Genomic DNA, 22,500 nt, shown 5'->3' with positions numbered 1-22,500 from the left:
TCCGTGCAGCCAACTGTAATGCAAGCTGCTGCGTTGCGGTCGAAAGCGAGTATCGACCGATTCGGTAGCAATGTTGATGTTTTCTGGGCTCATGATGGTCGAGGTCTTATCATTTTGGTGAGTAAAGATTGTATTATCTTTAGTTTGACGAGGCATACTGACATATCATTGTAGACGGATACTTCACACTTGCTTTTCTACCAATTAGTACCCTCGTCGCGTCCCTCGTATGATTCGCCAGGCCCATCAACTCCCGGTCCAGGCGAAGGAGACGTCGTCATGGGGTGGGAGCTTCGCGCTCTCGGCACAGCGTTTGTCATGGGAGGTTGCGAATCCGTACTTCCCCAGGCCCACAATATCATGATGACACTTCGACATCCACCATCTATACTCTCTGTCCCATATCCAGCTCCTAGCCAACTGCTCACGCCGCCCAATTCCCATTTCCCTCCTCCTCCTCTTGATGCAGCTACAGAATCCCAAATTGAGTGTGAAACTTGGGATCTTGGGAGCTCTCGAAGCTGGATTATAGGCAAAGAGCCTCCGGTACCTACAAAAATGACGGCACACAAGACACCGGGACTGCCAATGTTGCACACTATGTTAACCAAAGATGGGAGGGCATATGCTGTTTACCAGGCAAGCCAGCTCATACATGCCTCAAGCAGCGAAGCGCAACGGAACCAACTATCCGCTGGGCCCAAACATGTTGGGATAATCATATACCCCCCTCCCCTAGACCTGTCAAAAAAGATGGAAGTGCTTGATATCAAAAACGTCAAAGCATCTGAAGATGCTGTAGAAGATAAGGCAGTGGATATTTGCATCAATTTTAGATTTAGTTTGGTAGCTGTTGGTTTGGAAAGGTAGGTTCTGTATCACAGAGAAAAATGCTGACAGGCAGCGGTAAAATCAACATTGTTTCGCTCCCATCTTGGCCTTCTGCCCCCAAATTGTCACATACTTTAGATCTACGCCAATCGGGCAATCTAAGTGAGTTCATCGGCTGTCAAGCGAGCTAGTCACTAACAATAAATATAAGAGTCAACACCCGGTCAAGTTAGGAGTTTAGCATGGACGGGAGATGGGTATTGTCTCGCCGCAGGGTATGAGCGCGGATGGGCGGCATGGAGCATGGGCGGCCGCTTGAATGGCTGGGGTGTACAGGATGAGGATGAATCTGATGATCCTGGGGTGATCGATCTGGTGCGTTAGGTTTACCTGCAACTCGGCAAAGCTAACTGTTTGACAGTTTTGGATTCCAGGAAACTTGGAACTGTTCGTCTTGCGACCTTATGAAAAAGGGAGACCTCAGATAGAGGTTGTTTCTTTTACAAAGAGCGCGACTGCGAATCAGCCATCACCCGATAACACTCGATACGCGTTCCTGCAGATGGACGATCGAGTCATGGTGTACAGAGGTGCCGATCAACCTGACATGAGCGTGATCAATCCCGAATCTGACGTATGGCAGAGCATCAAGGTTCGGCGATTACACAGAATCTTACGGACCACTCTGGCTGACATCTGTTCCGTAGATCCCAACCGCATACATCGCTACAAACTGGCCAATACGCTACGCCTCGATATCTTCCGATGGAAAATTGATCGCAGTCGCCGGACGTCGGGGTCTCACGCACTACTCGGCGGCGTCTGGGAGATGGAGACTGTTCCAAGATGAGAGGGAAGAGCGAGATTTTACTGTTAAAGGAGGTTTATTATGGTTCCATCACGTACTCATCGTTGCTGTAGATGTCGACAAAACTCATCAAGTAAGTATTAAACCCAGTGAAGACCGAGCTAACATGCTGCAGATTCGACTCTATTCGCACAATCTCGATTTGAGCGAGGTTTTACACTCTCAAACTCTACCGTCTCCAGTACTCGTTATGACTCTCCTCGAAAACTCTCTGTTGGTCTATACAGCCGATAACATGCTCTATCATTTCCTCATCCTTCCCACTCAATCGAGCATCAAGCTGCATCTTTGTGGCAGTATAAGTTTCAGAGGTATCATAGAAGTGCCAACTAGAGTGAGGGCTCTGTCTTGGCTTATCCCGGAGGCGCAGAAGAGTAAGCAGTCTTTGTGGTCTCGTTTCCAAAACTAAGGGGTATGTAGCACATGGTGATCCTGCCGATGATCTAATTGTTGCCACTATTATCTTTCTTGTGGACGGAAAGTTGGTCTTGCTACGACCCCGCCGAGTGAGCATCAATTCTTGGGCCAAATTTCCCACATTAACGCTCCTGAAGGCTCGAACAGACGAAGTACGATACGATATGCAGATCCTCGCTGATCGTATTGAAGCGTACTGGACCCATCTTCAGGGTGTGGGCACTCTTGAAAACTCCCTATGGGGATTCGACGGGCTGAACACGCGAATTTGGCTGGATGCGTTGACCATTGAGGCGACAAGGGTTGATCTCATGTCTGATGCTTATGAGAACGTGGAGGAGAGTGTCAAGTTGCGGCTTGATTTTTACCCTCTATGTGAGCTCTCAAAATAAGTGATGCCCATGGCTGACAATATACTGTAGCGATACTTATGGACAAGGGCATCATTATTGGAGTTGACTATGAAACTTCTACTCGTACTTTCCCTTTCCCCATCCACAAAACCTTCACGGGTACCCACCTCTTCCTTCCTCAATTCCTCCGCTATCATTTATCTTCGTCTCCTCCTTCTCTAGCCAATGCACTCATTCTGGCGCAACATTATCAGCCTTTGGTATACTTTGCCCATTCGCTCGAGGTATTACTACATTCTGTTCTCGAGGATGAAGATTTGTCGAAATCAGACTCCAATAATGAGGACGAAGGTAGCAAGCAAGACAGTGTACTTGCGGCCGTCATCGTTTTTTTGGACTATTTCCCAGAGAGCCTCGATGTGATTGTCAGCTGTGCGCGAAAAACTGAAATTGAGCGATGGCCAATGTTATTTGACCTCGTCGGAAAACCGAGATACCTGTTTGAAAAGTGCCTAAAGGATGGCAAGATCAGAACAGCGGCCAGTTATTTGTTGGTGCTGCACAACTTAGAAGGACTAGAAGATGCTGACGTGAGTGGATTCTTCCGTGAATGTCCATGAGCAGAACTAATCCCGTGATAGGACACGATTCGACTCCTACGCCAAGCCATCGACGTGAAAGAGTTTCACGTGAGTAATGTACCAGCGTTTATCTCGGTTTATTTCTGATTTTGCCATAGCTTTGCAAAGAGCTTCTCCGATTCTTACATTCCATTGATGACTCTGGTGATGCACTACGCACGGCTATTGCCAAGGTCGGCATCATTGAACCGGCTGACATAGCGAGCGGCAGCAAAACACCCACAGAATCATCGCAACCTTCGACTCCAAAAAGGACATTACTGTAAACGGTTTTAGAGAAAAGGCTGGCAAATATTATTATATGGGTCGCCTTCAGTGGCAAATGCATGAAGTGCATTGTCAGGATACTCAAGGGAACGAACGGACCATATATTGTATCTAGAAACCAATGAACTCAGCTACGATGATCGTCAGACTCATCCCAGAGATTATTCAAAATATTACGTACATTCGTTGGTGCTCACTCCCCTATCCACCTTGTTCGAGAAGATCTTTTTGTACACAAACCTCTGATCGTACTCGCGCATAACCTCTGCAGAAAGTAGCATTCGATCTTTGACGAGTTGAGCGTATGATTGTGCCAGGTTGGAAAGGAGGAATGTGGTGGAGAGGTGAAGTACAGGGGTAAGGAAAGGGTTAATGTGGGTGAAGAGATGGGTAAGGAAGGGTGCAGTTGGAGGGTATGCGCTATTGAGAGTATCAGCTGGATTCTAAACAGTAACTGCGCACATACCAAAAGAAGGCGAGACAAAATTCTGGTGGGTCCCAAACCCGCAAAGACTGGATCTTATTCTCAGCTTGACCAAGATCCTTCAATGAAGGGGCATTCGCTTGCGGACGGCCGAAAGCTGAGAATAGCGAATGACTGCATGGCGTCAGATAATTACTTATTTTAAAAAAAATACACATACATAAGCAGTTTGCTTATGAAAACGAGTGATCTGCCGGTAAATTTGAGAACTTTTGGGGTCCAGGGCTCCGCTTTGACAGGAGATGCTGCCCCAAAGACCTTTTCGTCATTGTCTTTGGCAGCTTTGACTTTGGGAGCGGGGGCGGGAGAAGCATGTGGAGAAAGTACCGGCTCCTGAGCCTGTCGAGTGTTAGTATGAAGCAAGTCAAACACAGCCGTTGCGTACATTTCTAAGCAACATGTCGTATGTTCTGAATCGTGTGAATAAGTAAAGTGCGTTACCAACCGCCATTGCCATTAGCAAAAGTACAAGGACAGCCCTCTACACTAAGTCAGCTTTTTCGATTAGTCATACAGAAGACTTACTACACCACCTCCCAGTAGACATGACTTTCCGCTCTTCCCCTCATTCTCCCATTCATCCCAGCGGCTTGACACATCGTTACGCGTACGGCTTGTCCTCAAAACGCTCTCAAAGTCATCACTTTTGGCTGCAAACAGAGGGGCAACAAGCAGATAATGAACGACGTGGATACCTAGCGCTATGGGGTTTGCCAAATGGGGGTCTGGAAGGATATCCAGAATAGAAGCTGGTGTATGATATAAGAATTTGTCTGCAATTTTCTGAGGGAACCCAATGACCCTACGACAAGTCAGTAAATAATCAAGGCTACAACCTTCAGCAACTTACCGTTGATAGAGGGGCTTCTTCCTGATAAGCTTCTTCTTCGAGTTCGACTCCGTGCCTCTCAATTTCACGTCCTCTTCAGCCCGTCGAGCTGCTTTAGCACTGGCCGCCATGTCGAACGGGATGCTTGCACTCTTGCTCAGACTTTGTGGCGGAGTGGACAACGCATAAGGGGAATAATGTATTATGGGTGTGGCCGCCGGTGTATTAGTAGAGGAACCAACATTACGATAGCGGCTGGTAGATTCTCGGCTCGGTGTCGCAAACTTCTTCAAAGGTGTCCGAGTGGATCCGGAAGACAAAGGCGAAGGCGACGGCGAATTTGGGTCTTCTGAAGCCACATTGCTTCTTGACAGCTTCGAGGGTGGTTGAGCAAATGCGGGTAGGCTCCTTCGCGTGGACCTAGCGAGAGGTGACTGTGACATGCTGTTGGGGTTGAGCAACAATAGAAGACGAGTTGCTGATCGCTGATGATGTTTGGACAAACAACAAGCGGGATATGAGTAACGAGTTTGAAACATAGAAAAGCTTTTTTACCCCATCTAAATAAGTCCGCGTAGCACAGTGGTAGTGCGCTTGACTACGATTCTTCCTTCTGAATCTGAATCAAGAGGTCGCGATTTCGAATATCGCCGTGGATTTCTTTTTGCTTTTTGACTCAGAAGAAGCCTCGCTTCGGGATGTGTCAGAACCAGCATAATATTATTGTCTCAAGAGAAAGTGTGTATGCATATTCTATTTGAAGATCAAGGCAGGTATGTTCGTTTGGGTAGCTTTTTCTTTTAGCGTAGCCTGTCCCTTTTGCTTCTCGTAATGAGCAGATATGGTCTGTTTTAAACCCCGTCAGTCCCATACCGTCCTATGCACTACGTCAGGTACACTTCGAAGTAATTATTAGATGACGTGCGACTAATTACATTATCCAACTCTCAATATCCTCCACTATTGCCCTAACATTATCTAGTACGACCCATTCCCTTCTTTTCTTGTATTGTTTGATCACTCCCCCTATCCAATCGTCTCGCTGCGAGACAGTTGGAGCATTGATAGATGGTGGACACTAGATTGTCAGCACAAGGTCCGGCATTCCGAACCAACCTTAAGATTCTTCATTATAGTCTCCCAGAACCCTTTCCAGCCCCATCCTGCATCCATTTCCAACAAGTTCTGTACTTCCTGAAACCACTCCTTCTCCCATTGATCATCTTTCGCGCCTAGTCGTTCAATGATCATGCCCTTGACATCTGCTATTGAGTCCTCTACGCGATCCTGGGAGACACAAAGAGCTCGGTAAATGTGCGGCAGGGTGGGTGACGCAAAAAAATTGTGGTTGATCGATATGCACTGCAAATGAGCTAGTGTCGTCGCTGTGGTACGTACAAAGTCAACGTTGACAACTTGGTGATGCCACCCGGAAGGGACGAATATTATTTCACCCTCCTATTGAATGTCAGAAATGCCTTATTAAACAAATAACACACCTCTTGAAGAATTTTTATCGCCCCTCCCTCGTCTTCCAAATGTCTCACATCGAATATCAACTCTCCATTATCATCTTTGACTCGGCCCATCTTGTCGGGGGGGAAGAGCCACCACATCTTTCGACCCACTACGTTCGCTGACCAAGAATAAGAGCCATACACATCCCTATGCAGAGGCGTATACGTTAATGCTGGCCCGACATAGGTAAACCTGAAATCAGATACGGAGGCCGAATTGCTGATGCGTTCCGTTCGAGGCGATGGTGTATATGGAGGGTTGAGCCAGTCGTCTATCCTTCTTTCAATTTCTCAGCGTCATTGACCAACACACAAAACCAACCTCTCAAACACTCTGGCACGAAATACAACTCGCCGACACCCTTACCCTCGCTTTCCAGCTCAGCCATAAGATGCCAGTCTTTGACATACAATCCATCCCCTTGTTCCGACCCTTGATCTTCCCAAAGGTCCAACACTTCGCCCAATGGCCTTTCTGTTCGTTCGAATTCTGAAAACTGCGGCTGAAGTGTATTGGCAACGGGCACTACATGATGCGAATATTGCCGAAGGGCCGGCAAGTTCGGTAAAGATGCTGTAGATTGAGTATTCGGCTTTCGAAATAATCCAGCGGCAGGCCAGGTAAACGTATTAGTCGCGGACAAAAGGAATGGCGTATTCTGTATCAGATGGTTATCCTGCACAATCATAAGCAAATGGAAAACTGTACAAGTAATCGACTTACCAAGAAGTCGCCGTAACTGAGATGGTCATAAGTAGGGAAAGGTCTAGGTGGTACGACCGACACAATTCGATCTATCTCGATTCGTTGATCCGGCGTTGGCGAGAAAGATCTCATCTTAAATGACTATGTGGTTCCTCTACCGATTCTAAATGTGAGTTGTCGTTGCTAAAGGATTATAATAAAACGCTATAACAACCCCAGCCTCTTTTGCGTACTCAGTACTATACTGTACTATAGCAACGAACAGCTGCACTTTCCCCATTTTCTTACTTCCAACTTAAAAAAAAAAAGCCCGCGTTGTGCACTTTAATTGCTTTTATAAATTATTGGTGTTTATTAAAAACATATAAAATATTCGTTTAATAGCGGTTATTAACGGCTTCTTAGTATAACGGTTAGTACATGAGATTCTGATTCTCGTGACCTGGGTTCGACTCCCAGAGAGGCCTGATATTTTTGCATTTTTGTCCTGAGTTCACAACAACCTTTTTGTATCATCTTGTCTGTCACGCGCATCGTGCCAGCTAACGTAGGGCCGGCGCTCAACTCGAATGAGATGTGCATACTGGACAGGGAAATGCTAAAAGTATCCAGTCTAGTAGAGCCTGACAGATCATCGTGCCAGCTAACGTAGGGCCGGCGCTCAACTCGAATGAGATGTGCATACTGGACAGGGAAATGCTAAAAGTATCCAGTCTAGTAGAGCCTGACAGATCATCGTGCCAGCTAACGTAGGGCCGGCGCTCAACTCGAATGAGATGTGCATACTGGACAGGGAAATGCTAAAAGTATCCAGTCTAGTAGAGCCTGACAGATCCCCGTCCAGCTACTACAAGAAGTAGGCCAATGATTCTTTGTCTCGCTTCATTGAATGATGCTCATTCACACGCCGCTGCCGTCAATTTCTGCTCTGACAACTCTCGGTCATCGAAAGATAAACTCGCCTAGAGCCCGCATAGGCAAGATCCTAAGGCCAGTAAAGCGTCCAGCCGGCACTAATTGTTTTTGAACCACTGCAATTCATTATTCAACACCCCTTCCTACATTACCAGCCAATACCTTTAAAAATATCTTCGAAGCGGATGGGCGGCCGATCTCTGAAGATCTTCGCAAAATACTTGCCAGACCATCCTGTATCAAAATAATTTACCCCCGTCCACATGGCCGACGCCGATCCTCTGAGGTCAAGAGCATGCACGTGTCGAACAGTATGTCGGAGTGCGATTTCTATGAAAGCTTCTTTTTTGGCCGTTTTTCAATCGAGACTCTACGGGAAGACACATAGTGGGTGGAATTTCAGAACATGTAAGCACAGTGTCGAAATCTCCCTACGAATACTCAAAACAGGATACTTGTAAACTGTAAGCTGGTTCACGTATGGTCGTAGATGCGCTTTACAATTGACAACCACATGCATTGCTTATCGCACTAATACTTTTTTGTGTATTACCGCCCGTCTATGAGAAGTCTTGAGCATCCAGCTCGCCGAGTAACATGTTTGTATCTTTTGATCCTGTCAAGATGATGGGTTCTCTGAATGCATACTAATCAGCGACGTTGCCTCTCGATGTCGGAACAGAGTTAATATAGTCACATACCGAGGGTGGAAGTCCACACCAGTCACAGTTCCCTTATGCCCCGGAAGCTTGTACAGCACCTTGCCCGTCTCCACTTCCCAAACAGTAACAGTCCTATCTCCACCTCCTACCGCTATTCTTTGCCCGCCATCATGTCTTGTCCACGCACATCGTATGAGGGTTTGCTCAAAACCTGCAGGTGCGCCGGTGAGGGATCTGTACACGCGCATGGGGTCGGAAGAGAAGGGTCGGACGTCGTAAATGATGAGAGCAGAATCGAGAGCATAGGAGGCGAGGTAATGGCCGTTAGGGGAGAGGGAAAGGGAAGCGATGGTGTCGGTGTGGCCGTGAAGAGTATAGAGAACTTTGGTCGTTCGGAGGTCCCATACCTACTATCTGTCAGTTTCTGGACTGAGATTTTGCGGGGTTATAACTCACCTTGATGGTGTTGTCAACTCCACCAACGAAACACTGGTTCCCGTCTGAACTCCACTCCACAGCTGTCACCGGACAATCTCGCTCATCGTCAAACTCTGCCACAGGATCTTTCCCATCCAACGCAAAATCCCAGACACGGGCAATCCCATCATCACCGCCTGTCAACACGAGCTCTCGACCACCAGAGATTGTGACGGATATAGAGTTTAAGGGGCCATAGTGTGCAGAGTAGCGGGAAATGCGTTCACCGGTACGTAAGTCAGTGGATATGAGTGTGCCATCGGCAGCACCCTAGCATGGTGTCAGTTATGATTTGCAGAAGCACATGATAGACTGACGGAGTAGATGGTTTCAGAGTCGAGGGAATAGGCGATATCAAGGATAGCGGTTTTATGGACGTTTGGGAGGATGCCGTAGTTGTCGTGGGGGGGATAGGACTTCCACAAAGCTACAGGATTGTAAGGGATATACATCCAAGTAATATCTTAACTTACAAATGCTGCGATCCATCGAACTAGCTGCAAGAGTCTGTCCTGATGGGTCAAACACACAAGCCGTAATTTCGCCCTGCTTTTATCAGCTTCATCCGCGTACATCGTCAATCTTTGAGGACATACACCATGAGCAGCCGACAGTGACACGATAGGCGCTTCGAGACTACTCGTCCTTTTGACACTCCTTATCAAAGCGTTTTTCCGCTGTCCTTCGCCTGAAGAAGCAACCGTCATGACCATGGTGTTTTCGTCGGCCTCATCCTCCACTCGAGCGCGTTTTGAGAGGGCCATTCCCGGGCCTGATGTTGGTGGCGACTTCCTGACGGACATGGTGGGCAATGTGTGATAAAAAAAATAGATGTTTTCTAGGGAAAGAGGTGTATAGATGTGTTAGTGCAAGCAATAATAGTGGTGATGAAAATGACCTCCATGGAAGTGACGTGTTAATTTGATTCCGCTCTCCTCATCACAACATCACCACCAGCACCATCACCACCACGCAGCAGCAGCGGCGCCACAGTAACAATAATAGTTGCTGACAGAATCAAACCCTTCATGCATAAAACACGATGCAGACCCCAGTACATCATGGCCACCGACTAAACCGCCACTCGACAGTCGTCAGAGAGGACTTCTGTAGCTTCTGCGGAGGTACAGACGCCGTTAACAAGCAAGGCGTCCAGGAAACCATGGTCAGCTGCGCGGCCTGTGGACGGAGTGGCCATCCGACATGCCTGAACATGCTTACTCCAAAGCTCAGGAAGCGGGTCATGATGTACGACTGGCATTGTATAGAGTGCAAGACGTGTGAGCAGTGTGAAATCAAAGGTGACGATGTGAGTATTATTAGTTCGTCCGACGAGCATATTGTGCTGATGAAAGTAGTCGCGGTTGATGTTCTGCGATACATGTGATCGCGGATGGCATAGCTACTGTCTGAACCCGTACGTGTATTGCTATAAATATGCAGCTGAGTACTGATTTATTGCAGACCATTGGCAAAACCACCAAAAGGTATGCTCTTGACAACAGAGACGCGTGTATTGACGCGTTATTGACGCGAACTGACTGTGTAATAGGCTCATGGCATTGTCCAAAATGTCTATCACCACCTGCAGTCTCATCAGTATCTATTAGTAACCCCAGGTCAGCTGGTCGACCCCCAAAATCACATCCACGCCTTTCAAAACCAGGCAAAGTTCAACCAGCCAACACTCCCAACGCCTCTAGCAGCCGTCGTCGGCCAAAACAATCACTAGCAGGAGACGATGCCTTGTTTACTAGTCACCGTATCAAAGTCAAGGTACCGAATCCTAATTCTCAATACAGGGATTCAGAAGAAGGAAGAGCAACACCTATGATTGTACGACTGAAAGTACCCAAAAGACCAGTCGAAGAAGAGCCGGAAGAAAAGAAAGTACCGTATGGGGGGGTCATAACAGGGGACGACGCAGATACTACCCGGACAAAGATAACAGAAGCAGATAAGGAAGCGTATCAGATGGCAAGGAAAGCAGCAGAAAAGCAACTCGGTGGTCCTGTCCCTGCATGGGAAACGCCAAGGCCTGCCTCACCTATGCCTATGGTATCACCTAGCGGTAAAGCTACACCTTCTTCAAAGTTCCCAGCCACAAGCAGACCTCTTCGAGACCGATTACTCCACCAGACCTTGCCCAATGCGAACCCGTTCCCTTCCAACCCTGGCCCTTCTACACCAGGCGTAACGCAAGAAGTGACGCCTTGGACTGGGGGCACAAGATTAGAGAAGATCAAGACTATTAGGTTTGGCCCGTACGATATTAACACGTGGTACTCTGCACCATATCCCGAAGAATATGCATATGTGCCGGATGGGAGGTTATGGTTGTGCGAATTTTGTTTAAAGTATATGAAAAGCGGATTTGCTGCGACGCGGCATAGGGTATGTCCCTGCAACATCATAATGCGATGTCCACTGACACGGTATGCAGCTGAAGTGCAAATCAAGGCATCCCCCGGGAGATGAGATCTATCGTGAAGGTGCTGTCTCGGTTTTTGAAGTGGATGGACGCAAAAACAAGGTAGGTCTCCTGTCCTTTCCATTCTATCTTATTAACATCCTGAATAGATCTACTGTCAAAACCTCTGTCTTCTCGCCAAGATGTTTCTCGATCACAAAACGCTTTATTACGACGTCGAACCGTTCCTTTTCTACGTTATGACTGAAGTCGATGAATTGGGAGCTCGGTTTGTCGGATATTTCTCAAAGGAGAAGCGAAGTATGGACAACAACGTTAGTTGTATCATGACTCTGCCAGTGCGACAACGTAAAGGATGGGGCCAGCTTTTGATCGATTTCAGTGGGTCATCCTTGCTTTTTTTTGTGAGGGGCAATACACTGAATGTGTACAGGTTATCTTCTATCGAAGAAAGAAGGAAGAACAGGTTCACCTGAAAAACCCCTTTCTGGCCTAGGAGCCGTCTCATACAAATCCTATTGGCGTCTCACTGTTTTCAGATACCTCCTCAACGCCGTCTCTCCATCTTCGAATGGCACTCTCGAACTCCCCACTATCTCAGACGTCACTCCTGGTCCTACATCCGAATTGGACTTCAACTCTAACCCAGAAACCAAACCCACTCCTCTCCGCATAACATCCAAAGACATATCCAAAGCTACTAGCATGACACTAGAAGATATTTTCGCCACGTTATCTGCGGAAGGAATGATCAATGTTCTTGATGACCTGACGGTCGATGCGATAGGGAAAACACCAAGCCATGCTCGAGCAAGAGGTAGAAGTCGGGGTCGTCCGAGCGTAAATCGCCGCAAGGCAGATCCGAATGGTTCAGGTACACCTGATCCGCAAATACACCAGGACGAAGATGAGCAAGTCAAGTTACCAAAACGGTATGAGATTTTGCTGGATAAAGCGTATATACAAGCGGTGGTGGAGAAACATGAGAAAAAGGGATACTTGAAGCTTGTACCGGAGAGGTTGAAGTATCACCCATTCTTGGTTGCGAGACAGACTGAGGAACCGGAGAGTGGTGAAAAGGAAGAGGATGAGGACGAGGAAGATGGGGATGAAGAAGATAAGAAAAAGGATGACGAGAGCCAAAGTGGAGTTGTGAGGTTTGTGGACTCAATTGCCGAAGCAGCGCATATCATCGCCCAATCGCACGCGCGTCTCCATTCCGTTCCATCCCCTATAATATCTCGCGCATCACACTATCCCTTCTATCCTACACCAACTCTCAACCGCAACCCAATCCCTAATCTCAACACTACATCACCCGCGAGAAATTTGCGTAAACGCAAGTCTGATGTTGCGCTCGAAACACCCGTGAGAAAGTTGAGAAATCGGGATAACATCCGGGGAGGAATGGGAACGTCGCCATTGCGTGCGAGGACTGCTGTGACGCTGGGAGAAGGAATTGCAGAGGAAGAAGAGGAAAATCAAGGGCTTTCCAAGTTGAATCAATTACCTGTCAAGCCTATTACCCAGTTTGCTGATGGCGAGATCCCTATTGACCCAGCGCTTCTCGAAGAAAGTACCACTCTTGACCCGAGTATGCATGATAGTGTCGGTGAAGAAGGCTACGACGATGATGTAGAAGGGGAAGAATATGTCGGTGAAGAGGACGATGCAGAAGGAGAAGACTATATTGGGGAAGAGGAAGATGCAGAAGGTGAGGCGGATGAGGAGTATATTGACTATGATGTCTGATAATGTTATTCTTTTGTACAAGTTTCAGTTTTTGGGTTTGCGTTGACCCTATATATAATCGTTGTCCATGATATGAATGTGTAATATAATAGCGACTATATGTGAAGCATTATTAGGATGACATGGTAAGCCAGGCAGTAACATCGTTAGGTACGAACGAGTCGCCGCGCGAAGATTACGTACGTAACTGCTGTCGTTACTCTTCTTCACTCTTCGGTCGGTTGAGTGGTGAAAACGAACCCTGTGGGGGAGCTGGAGTATGTTCTATTCCGGCAACCAGTGTTGTAGATCAGCAAGCAAACAGAGAAAATTCTTTGTCAGTCCGGAAAATGGGGGCTGTTAACCGATACTACATCATCATCTAGTAGGCCGAGGCCTCCCTCCATCCTTAGTTAATTGGCGACTGGTTATTAGAGACCACAGTGGTTGAATGATCCTTGTGTATTCCATCATCTTCTTGCCATCTCCTTTGACAGAACAGCTGGTTAAACAGGAAAATACAAAGTGTGTTGGGCCTTCATACCTTCCTTGAATTCCATTCCGCTATATAAACGAGTAATAGAAAGTCGCGCCTGAAGCAAAAGAAACCCCAAGAGTGTGTGACTCATCAAACGAACAACAATCTATCAATTAATCGCCACGCTCATCACTCAGCCACACTGACCATAATAACCCCAACCGTGGTATTTAGCCCCAAAACATTGAGACTAATATGAGTAAAACCCCCATTTCCTCTTCCATTAGTTCCATTCTTTCATCGTTTACCGCTCATTCGCAAGCTTTCTTTGGGAATGAAAGGAGAATGGTCACTCAGTGTTGCACAAAGCAACTGCACCTCCTCCTCCTCAGCCGCTCCTGCTTCTTCCTATTGCAGGTCATCTCTCTTGCCTGCTTTCAACTTCTCCAACAAAACTTCGACCAGAAGCATGCGTCATTCAGCTCCTATTTCAATGGTATGAATGAATGAATGAATGAATGAATGTACATCCAATCATTATTGAGGCCGCTAAACGTCTTGCTAATGAAACGAAGAAGAATACTACGAAGAGCGAGGGGCCGGAAGCATATCTATTTCCCCCAAGAATATGGAAAAACGAAGAACAAGGGCAAAAAATGTCGAGTCGAAAAACGGAGACCAACACTAGTAGCTAATGTTCTGCCGCTGTTACTTCTTCCCAAATTGAAAACATGAGAAAAAGGTATAGGCCATTGTTTCATAGTACACATCATGAATTAGTGTCTCGTCAAGGACAAAGTACATGAAAGCATTAATTTGGGTTCATTCTACTACACATCTGACTCTCCTTCGAGATCTAGTACTCTTTTCATACAACACCACCCCCCTTTCGCCTCGGTCCACCCGAACTATACTTATTTCTCTCCGTGGCTTCATCTCTCTCCGCGGCGGCAGCTGCTGCTCTAGTCATTCTTCTCGGTGTTCCTTGTGCTTGTTCTCGAGTAGCGCTAATGGAAGGTGTCACAGGCGGTGCAACCTTAGGCTGAGATTGGATACCGCCAGAACGAAGAATGGGAGGGGGTGGAGGAGGTGGGAGAAAATCAACGGAAGCCGGTTGCCAGGCCGCTGATGAAGGGTGAGGAAGGAAAGAGAGAGTATTGGGCGGGGATTCACGGCGAGCAGGTGCTGAAGGGACTGATGGGCGCACGACGGATGGAGAAAAGGAAGGTGGAACAGAGGGTTGGAACTGTGCAGGAGATGGTGAGAAGGTGGGCTGGAATGATTGAGGCGGCGGTGACTGATACCTCGGTTCAGGTTGTTGCTGGGGCTCAGAGACGTTCATTTGTTGTTGGAATTGTGCCGTCATTTGTCTACACCGACATTAGCCGACACAAAAGAAGAAAAAGGACATCATTTACCCGACATCAATCCGCCTAGTGTTGAGGAATTGCCCGCAAGCGGCTTTGAAACCATGGAGCATCTCCGCGAAACTGTTGTAGAACTTGATCCCTTCCTCAGCGTTATCCACTATCTCTCTCCATTTCCAATACGCAAGATCCATATCCTGCAGTCTCCTCTCGCGCTCCTTGATGATAGGGTCATCCTTCCGCTCCGAAAGGAAACTTTCGTTTTGAGTCTGAGAACAATATCAGCCTCCACGTCAATTTTCGAGCAAGAATACTCACGCGAATCTGCTCCAACAGCTCATCCTGCTTCGCGATTTCTTCATCCATCTCTCTCTTTACTCCCATATACTTTTCAAGGCCTTTTTCAAACAGATCCTCAAACCATTCAGTTTTGACATCTCCGCTTCCACCATGGGCGAGCTTCGCCGCCTCCTTCAGGACCTCTGGACGGATATCATCGGCAACCGATATCTGTCGAGCCTCCCGTACAAGCCGGGCTCGATGTGTGATACGATCGTCGAGCTCTTCCAAACTTGCTCGCAGAGGCCTTACTGATGGAGGGAGTGATCCGGATGGAGACGTTGTCCCTGGGACATAATCCTCCATATCCATTTCTCCGGCAGCAAGGATCCCAACCAAACGCGCCCACTCCTCCCACTTTGCCCTTACAGTTGCATCACTTCCACCAGCTTGTTTGATCGTCGCCTCGTACTGCTCCGCCATTTGGATCAAAGGCTGATTGGCAACGTGCGATGGTTGTCTAGTCTGCTGAAGCTCAGGTTGACGGGCAATAAGTGACTCGTTTTCGGTAGCTTCTTGGTCAAGGATATCCATAGCTTCGTTTAGGCTTTGCACATTGGCGCGAGCCAGACGGTTGACTTCGTCGAGAAGGGAACGGATTCGCTCGATGCCGCCGGAAGAGGCGACCTCCTCAGATTTCTTGAGAAGAGAAGGAGGGAGTCCAACCGGCCGATCTAGGGCTTGTATAGATCCAGGGAGGTTGAGGGATTGTAAAGTGCTATTTGATACATAAGTACGGTAGTCAATCACTGCACAAATAAACATACCTGGCGGCGAGACCATCAAGCTCCTCTCGCTTGCCATCCAAACCTCTCACAAGAGTATCCTTTCTGTCATCGTAGATACCTACATTTCATCAGCGCCTTTGCGTTGTATCTTATTTATATATACTTACTGAGGGCTAGATGTACTCCATACGGAACCAGACCGCTGAAGAGGGGCTCCATTCCAGCCTTTCCACTCATCAACCAAGCCACTGGCTCGGCAACTTCGGCAGGTATATTGACCTTAACCATTCCCACGCCGACGATCGGGGCGAGCTGATTGGCCGGGGGTATAGGCTGAACATAGACAAGATCGTTGTCTCTGACAGCACGTTCAAGTGAAGACTTGATCGCTGCTTGAAGTTGCTAGATGTTTTTTCAGTTACGGAGATAATCCTTTAAATAATATCATAAACCGACCTTCAAATCCGAAACGACGGAGTCGGCTACGCCTTTTCGAGCAGCATCCAAACCTTTCTTCGCCAAGCCTTCGGCCACCTTTAACCTCCCAATCTCTTCTCCGTACCGGCTCTTCTCAAGATCTTCTTGACTTAAACGAAATTGAGCAGCAGCCTCAAAATGCATTTGCTTGACATTGATGTGTGCCGTCCAGTTCTGACCGATAGAAGCTTTGTTAACGAAGAACCTTGACGGTTAATCAGACTCACCAAAGGGAAATAGGAAGACGAAGGGTAATCCGTCCCATTCATAGAAGCCAAAGCAGCCTTGTAATACTCCGAGACCTTCATTGAAAGCTTCCCAATCAGACCATTCTTGTAGGTTCCCTCTGCCGCAACCGTTCAGTATGTTCCCGGAAAAGTCAGGGACCAGTATTGCACATAACTCACGGAGGACAGCCTGCTGCCAATAGCACTCCTGAGCCTCAGCAAGTACAAATTCCTTGAGAGTACCAAGGAATGATTCCGTCATATCATATCCTGCAGCTTGAGGCGATGAGAGTTCAGATCGAAGGGTAGGAAGAACAGAGGTGATAAGGTATTCGAGAACACCTGCTGCTGCCTGATGAACGACCTGATCAGCATATATTTAACCTTGGGACAGTAAGGCTTACAGTGAGATAGCCCAAAGCTCGCTTAATCCCCTCTGCTTCTGCTCTTCTTTCAGACGCAGCCATAGAAGCATAAAGCGCCGCCATGTTAAACAGAACACATGCTCTCTCGAACGTCAAAGAGGAAAGCGATATAGGTGCGTCTGGACTGAGAGAAAATGTAGCTGGGAAAGGAAGATAGTAGGCGAAGGGAAGATTGATATCGGAAGGGAACTTCGTAGAGAGGAATGCCAGCTGCGCATGATATCTGAATTTGTCAGTATATCAACTGAAGTATTTGACAATCTGTTTTATAGAGCACTCACCTCATGAATGCTCTTATGATCTCAGGATGCGCTTCAAGTTTACTCTCCACCCAATCTTTCCTCATTCCCACAAGGACATCCACATCTTTCCTGAATGCCTCCGGATGGGTATCTCTGAAGTGAGCTGAAATGTAATCCAGCAGATGTTTGGCGAAAGAAGGAAGAGGAGTGGCAGCCTTCGTGGGAATCGGAAGGAAGTTTGACTTTGAAACGGTTAGCAATGGATTTTATTGACTAGAAAACGGCTGACCATATCGATCGTGAAGAAGTAACAAAATGGGAGTTTAAATGAAACACCAAAAGCAAAATCTACAATACGATAGCAGGAGTTGTTGTAGTAGATACGCGTTCGTTATACAGTACGAGTACAGTAGGAAGCATTAGGCCATACCTAAATTGATGTCTTATGTATTTCCCAGGGGAAGGAAGAACATGAGGAAGCTGATAGATCAGCTGGATAGGGCTTCTTAGTATAACGGTTAGTACATGAGATTCTGATTCTCGTGACCTGGGTTCGACTCCCAGAGAGGCCTGAAATTTTTTTTTTTCAACAAATTGCTGATCTCTGCAGGGCCCTTCGTGCATAATCAGTAACTACTACTCGTACTCACGTGATTCTCGGACGTCACGGCAATCTCGGACAAATCACTCTACTGTACTTCACCATGAATTATCGTATTTTATATCACAACCAATACATATACAGCTACATAAATCTAGGAGGTGCCTGACGGACCCGGTGTGCATGCATGAGCGGCATTTGGCTCTGTCTCATTGCGTCTGGCCCGAGCAATACGCCTACGTTTCCTCCTAGCCTCCTCTTCCTCCGCTTTCCTTACAGCAAGCTCCTCAGCATGCTCTTCCTGATATAATGGGTCAAAGAGTTGACCCTCAGGGTACCTCTGCTTCTTCTTACTCCCCCGAGTAGCTTTGTCAAGCGCCTGGGCAGCCTTGCCTCTCGCCAACTCTTCCTCCAGAAGCGCGTTCCTCGCCATCAGCTGCTCATTGGCCTTTTCAAGCTTTAGCATGGCTGCGAATGGGTCGACTTTCCCCTGTCGGACCGCGCGATTGTTCGCATGAAGGATGCGGAGGTTGCGAGGGGTAAGGAGGTCCTCAGTGGCAGCTTGGGGGGAGGAGTGGCCGGCGCTTGCTCCTCTATTCCCATGACGGCAGGGTCAAGAGGAAACAGGCCCGATTTCCTCCAAGCTCCTCGAATTTGACGTGAGGTCGCCGTCTCCCGCCACGCCCTCTGGTGCCAGCCCCAAAACATCCCCTTGGCCACCCCTCTAAGGGAGCTACCAAGCTGGTATTCATCCAGTTGACGATGGTACGCTGCCTTGAGGGCGTTGAAGAAGTCGACGTCGAGAGGTTGGAACCTGTCGCTCATCTTCGCAGTAAGAAGAATCACGACAATGTTCCTAGCCCACATGCTTCAAGGAAATCCACTTTGGTGTGCGGTTCGGCACCATCGAGGATGAGTAGTCGCCGTTCACGACCTCCACTAGCAATATCGCGGATATAAGGGTCAAAGGCGTCTTCAAGCCATTTCAACATCACATAGCTGTTGATCCAGCCTGAGTCGGTGTTGATAGCGAGCTGGCGCACCACCCCGTTACCCTTTTCCCGCACCTTGAACCAATTTTCTTGCAGTTGTGCGCCTTGATAGATGATGAGAGGAGGAACTGGCGCAGAGTCAATGCCGATGCAAGCCACAGATATCGTGTGCTCCAGCTTGCGCCATTCTTTGGGTGGGTATGAGAGGCAACTCTTCGCACTCTTCGAGAGCTTGAGAGCTCTAAAGCAGCTTCGTCCGCTTTGAAGATAAGATTGGGTGGGGGCGTGTAAAGGCAAGTATCGAACACCTCCTTGACCTGCGAAAAGCATTTAATTAGGCTCAGGAAATACTAATAGGCACATACAAAGTGGTAAAAAACTCTGCGTGTCTCTGGAATGTCTATATGTAGACGTCCGTGCATATAGATGTCCGAGCTCTTTTTAAGAGAAAAAATGTGAATGTATGGTATCGGGGTGTCACTGGATGAACCGCGAGCCCCAATTGACGCCCAATTCTCCATCACAGACCGTTTCTGCAAGTTTGACGACATGTCTCGGCGCCAAGAGGGTGCCTCGCTCAACATATTCGTTAATCATTTAGACCAGTTGCTCCTCCTGCACAATAGAGAGTTGTCGAGGGCCGAGGTCCTATGGGAAGCGTGCACACGGGTGTCGAGGTCGTAGAGGGAGGACTCTGAGACTCCGCATAATCTGCGACTTTTTATAGCTGTAACGAGGGTTGCTTGTCTTCCGACTAAGTGCGAGGGTCATAGGATCGGCCATTGTGGAGATATAATGTTAATGATTTGTACAATATAGCGATGTTTGGGCGGACGTCCGAGATTGCCGTGCGTCCGTCCGATAATCAGGCGAGTACGAGTACTGTACATGCTCCATGATCTTACATGATGTAGAACAGTGATACTTGCGACTGAGTTGAGAAATTCTGGACAACTTACAGTCCATCCATGCACGACCTCTGCAACCCTCCCCCCTTCTCACTTAGAAATTAAGAAGTTCGACCATTACGATTGCTGCTCAAACTTCATGGCTTTACTTGTTTTGGCATCTCACATCCATCGTAATGCAAAACGATCTCAAAATCGAGGAATGACAGCCAGTAAAAAGCGTTTTATTAGGACACATAATACCCCTTCGCCTCAAGCTCCTTCTCCACTTTGGCGCTGAAAGATCTCACAGCAGAATCGGCTGTCATTCGCCAGATGGGTACACCAACGGAGCTGAGGATAAGCCAGAGCGTGTCGAGTAAGAAATTGTTGGTCGGCACACCACCGTTGGAACGTAAGCGGATAGGTTCGGTGACCAGGTTGTCTGTGATTTGGTAATAGCCCTTCTTCAAGCCTGACCGCGAGCTAATCAGTTTCGCTCATCTTTCATAAATGCAAGAAAACAGACGCACCATTTTCCAAAGCCGCCGCGCAGACGTCTGGGGCGATAGGCGTATCCCCTTCTTCGATCTTCTTTGTCACAGCAGGCTTTGTCCTATTCTCAGCGTCGAACCCGGGGCCGCTGATACCACACGGTAAGAAGATGTGAATATCAATATTGTGCAGTAACATTTCCGAGCGTAGACAGTCTGAAAGGCCGCGAAGAGCATATTTGGCGGGAGAATAGGATGAGTATCCGGCAAAAGAAACGTAGGAAAGGAAACTGGCGACAAAGATGATTTTGCCAGTACGGCGTTGTTTGCTCATCATCTGGCATGCCTCCTGTCATTTCTTCCATGAGCCTTTCCCCAAGGGATCCAGGAAAGAGAGAAAACATACGTGAGCGGTATAAGCCGATACCCAGTACACACCATCAAGCCCATCTTTCAGCTCTTGCTTTGTCGTTTCAACGAAGAGTTTCGGCTGTGAGAATCCAGCACAGAGGTAGATGTAGTCAGGTGCTTGGTCTGCGTGAGGTTTGCACGCAGAGTGGATCGCGTTGGTAGAGGCGGTAGGAGACGTGAGGTCCGCGGAGATGCACTGGATGATCTGGCCCGGTGCTGCGATAGCCTATATTGTAATCAGATCGGGCTTCCTTTGTTTACCTTTTAAATTCACTTTGAGTTCCTCGACCACACCTTGCGCCTTTTTGCTATCTCGCCCGACAATCGTGACATGCGCTCCTTGCTTCACCAGCCGCTCCGCAAGAGCCTTGCCCAAACCTGACGAGCCGCCTGTGATGTAACAGTGTTTCCCCCGAGGGTCGTAGTTTGATTTCCGGAAGGGCCAAAAGGGCATCGTGAAGTAGGTGCCCACTATTACGATTGCCGATAAAACGAGCGCTAAAGGGGTGGGCATTCCTTGTTGCCTTATATAGGGATGGTTTGAAACGGAAGGAGGATAACAGATACTTGTTTGAAGGCCAGAAACGCAAGCACTCCAAAGCTCAGTCGTGCCTGGCTACGGCAACTGCCCGGCGGACCAGCGTGATCGACAACTTTTTACAGTGTTGTGGTGACAACTTCCCGTCCATTTCGACAATGCCAAAACCGATCCCTCAGCCAGCCGCACCCTTTTCAAACCCCCACGAGGACGAGGAGCGGACAGTCCACACAGTCTACGAAGCTATCGCTCCTCACTTCTCCCAAACGAGATTCAAAGTCGGTTCAACTCCATCTGCCACTGGGGCTAGACAGACTAATGTTCCCACTTTCCCATCTAGCCATGGCCGCTCATCGCCCAGTTCCTCTCCACGCAACCACCCGGATCCATCGGCCTCGATAGCGGAGCAGGGAACGGCAAATACTTGCCCGTGGCGCACCAAGCGGGATGCGAGATGATCGCTTTAGATCGGAGCTCGGGCTTGTTATCCCATGCTCGCAAAATGGGTTTCGGCGGGCTCAACGCAAATAGGCAGGAAGATGGTAAAGAAGGAACAGGTGACGGGAGTAATGTGGCCGAGTGTGTAAGAGGGGATATGGGGGTTGATGTTTGGAGAGCCGGGGTGTTTGATTTTGTGATTTCCATTGCGGCCGTTCATCATCTCTCTACTCCCGAGCGGAGGCAGCACGCCGTCCAAGTGAGTATCGCCCTTTCCTCCTTCCCAGGCAAGAGACGCTGATCAAATTTGAAGATAATGCTCCGACCGCTTCGCCTATCAAGTCAGCCACCATATGGACGGTTCATGATCTACGTCTGGGCGTATGAGCAAGGAGAGAGTAGTAGACGGAAAATGGGGACTGCATTTTCCGCTGCCGCGTCTAAACCCGATAACGAGGTTCCTTCCAGTGCCGTTTCTCCATTACAAGAGAAAGAAGAGAGAGAAGAGCAGAAAAAAGAGAAAATACAAGACGTGCTTGTGCCGTGGGTGTTGGCACCCAAGAAGGGAGAGACTTCCAAAACTATGAAGCAAACCAAGCAACCCAATCCTAAACAACGTAAACAGTCCAAGGAAAGACAACAGAGTCCGGAAGAATCTATATCAGGAGTTGAAAGCCTTCACATTGACTCCTCTGTCCAGCCCTCAGGATCTAAACCACAATCGGAA

General features: G+C 48.1%; 8 protein-coding genes and 4 non-coding genes; 7 read left to right on the top strand and 5 right to left on the bottom strand.

Annotated features, from left to right (window-relative positions):
• CNAG_03587 (hypothetical protein) overlaps positions 1-4,228 on the top strand; it is a 4,525-nt gene extending 297 nt beyond the window's left edge. Inside the window, exons 2-13 of the mRNA XM_012195621.1 lie at positions 10-117; positions 175-866; positions 905-993; positions 1,043-1,206; positions 1,253-1,483; positions 1,539-1,772; positions 1,815-2,073; positions 2,120-2,205; positions 2,254-2,491; positions 2,539-3,059; positions 3,111-3,158; positions 3,209-4,228. Coding sequence (XP_012051011.1) covers positions 10-117; positions 175-866; positions 905-993; positions 1,043-1,206; positions 1,253-1,483; positions 1,539-1,772; positions 1,815-2,073; positions 2,120-2,205; positions 2,254-2,491; positions 2,539-3,059; positions 3,111-3,158; positions 3,209-3,376 — 2,838 coding nt within the window. The 3' untranslated portion in view covers positions 3,377-4,228.
• On the bottom strand, positions 2,883-5,214 carry CNAG_03586 (hypothetical protein). XM_012195958.1 has 7 exons: positions 4,712-5,214; positions 4,387-4,663; positions 4,247-4,342; positions 4,022-4,200; positions 3,844-3,975; positions 3,559-3,797; positions 2,883-3,508 (listed from the first exon to the last, which is right to left on the bottom strand). The coding sequence occupies exons 1-7, from the start codon at positions 5,131-5,133 to the stop codon at positions 3,489-3,491; spliced, it is 1,365 nt and encodes a 454-aa protein (XP_012051348.1). The 5' UTR covers positions 5,134-5,214; the 3' UTR covers positions 2,883-3,488.
• A 44-nt stretch (positions 5,215-5,258) lies between these two features.
• Positions 5,259-5,349, top strand: CNAG_10102. The gene has a single exon. It is a non-coding gene; the product is annotated as a tRNA-Arg (tRNA).
• A 59-nt stretch (positions 5,350-5,408) lies between these two features.
• Positions 5,409-7,224, bottom strand: CNAG_07996 (hypothetical protein). XM_012196014.1 has 6 exons: positions 6,932-7,224; positions 6,530-6,884; positions 6,190-6,479; positions 6,089-6,148; positions 5,807-6,052; positions 5,409-5,768 (listed from the first exon to the last, which is right to left on the bottom strand). The coding sequence occupies exons 1-6, from the start codon at positions 7,043-7,045 to the stop codon at positions 5,622-5,624; spliced, it is 1,212 nt and encodes a 403-aa protein (XP_012051404.1). The 5' UTR covers positions 7,046-7,224; the 3' UTR covers positions 5,409-5,621.
• An 84-nt stretch (positions 7,225-7,308) lies between these two features.
• On the top strand, positions 7,309-7,380 carry CNAG_10101. Its single transcript has one exon. It is a non-coding gene; the product is annotated as a tRNA-Gln (tRNA).
• A 565-nt stretch (positions 7,381-7,945) lies between these two features.
• Positions 7,946-9,875, bottom strand: CNAG_03584 (Prp8 binding protein). XM_012195957.1 has 6 exons: positions 9,564-9,875; positions 9,441-9,513; positions 9,285-9,394; positions 8,947-9,237; positions 8,530-8,897; positions 7,946-8,464 (listed from the first exon to the last, which is right to left on the bottom strand). The coding sequence occupies exons 1-6, from the start codon at positions 9,768-9,770 to the stop codon at positions 8,389-8,391; spliced, it is 1,125 nt and encodes a 374-aa protein (XP_012051347.1). The 5' UTR covers positions 9,771-9,875; the 3' UTR covers positions 7,946-8,388.
• A 61-nt stretch (positions 9,876-9,936) lies between these two features.
• Positions 9,937-13,257, top strand: CNAG_03583 (hypothetical protein). XM_012195956.1 has 7 exons: positions 9,937-10,276; positions 10,326-10,384; positions 10,432-10,454; positions 10,520-11,361; positions 11,411-11,500; positions 11,548-11,779; positions 11,832-13,257. Exons 1-7 carry the CDS (start codon positions 10,010-10,012, stop codon positions 13,148-13,150), a joined length of 2,832 nt encoding a protein of 943 aa, XP_012051346.1. The 5' UTR covers positions 9,937-10,009; the 3' UTR covers positions 13,151-13,257.
• An 897-nt stretch (positions 13,258-14,154) lies between these two features.
• Positions 14,155-17,803, bottom strand: CNAG_03582 (pH-response regulator protein palA/RIM20). XM_012195955.1 has 11 exons: positions 17,702-17,803; positions 17,452-17,654; positions 17,150-17,393; positions 16,926-17,097; positions 16,746-16,864; positions 16,498-16,692; positions 16,209-16,443; positions 16,081-16,159; positions 15,293-16,031; positions 15,026-15,243; positions 14,155-14,977 (listed from the first exon to the last, which is right to left on the bottom strand). The coding sequence occupies exons 1-11, from the start codon at positions 17,702-17,704 to the stop codon at positions 14,476-14,478; spliced, it is 2,709 nt and encodes a 902-aa protein (XP_012051345.1). The 5' UTR covers positions 17,705-17,803; the 3' UTR covers positions 14,155-14,475.
• Positions 17,804-17,912: 109 nt separating this feature from the next.
• On the top strand, positions 17,913-17,984 carry CNAG_10100. Its single transcript has one exon. It is a non-coding gene; the product is annotated as a tRNA-Gln (tRNA).
• A 137-nt stretch (positions 17,985-18,121) lies between these two features.
• Positions 18,122-21,719, bottom strand: CNAG_07749 (3-ketodihydrosphingosine reductase TSC10). XM_012196006.1 has 5 exons: positions 21,072-21,719; positions 20,793-21,023; positions 20,426-20,735; positions 19,371-20,367; positions 18,122-19,322 (listed from the first exon to the last, which is right to left on the bottom strand). Exons 1-4 carry the CDS (start codon positions 21,309-21,311, stop codon positions 20,141-20,143), a joined length of 1,008 nt encoding a protein of 335 aa, XP_012051396.1. The 5' UTR covers positions 21,312-21,719; the 3' UTR covers positions 18,122-19,322; positions 19,371-20,140.
• Positions 18,155-19,998, top strand: CNAG_12805. The gene is made up of 2 exons (XR_001045993.1): positions 18,155-19,298; positions 19,350-19,998. It is a non-coding gene; the product is annotated as a hypothetical RNA (non-coding RNA).
• Positions 21,411-22,500, top strand: part of CNAG_07748 (tRNA (uracil-5-)-methyltransferase TRM9) — a 1,589-nt gene continuing 499 nt past the window's right edge. The window contains exons 1-3 of the mRNA XM_012196005.1: positions 21,411-21,613; positions 21,676-22,032; positions 22,087-22,500. The exon at positions 22,087-22,500 is cut by the window's right edge and continues 499 nt beyond it. Coding sequence (XP_012051395.1) covers positions 21,494-21,613; positions 21,676-22,032; positions 22,087-22,500 — 891 coding nt within the window. The 5' untranslated portion in view covers positions 21,411-21,493. The remainder of the gene's footprint in view (positions 21,614-21,675; positions 22,033-22,086) is intronic.

This window comes from Cryptococcus neoformans, chromosome 8 (assembly GCF_000149245.1).
Source record: "Cryptococcus neoformans var. grubii H99 chromosome 8, complete sequence".
NCBI lineage: Eukaryota > Fungi > Basidiomycota > Tremellomycetes > Tremellales > Cryptococcaceae > Cryptococcus > Cryptococcus neoformans.
Note: the sequence above shows the minus strand (reverse complement) of the source record. Positions and strands in the feature narration are given on the sequence as shown.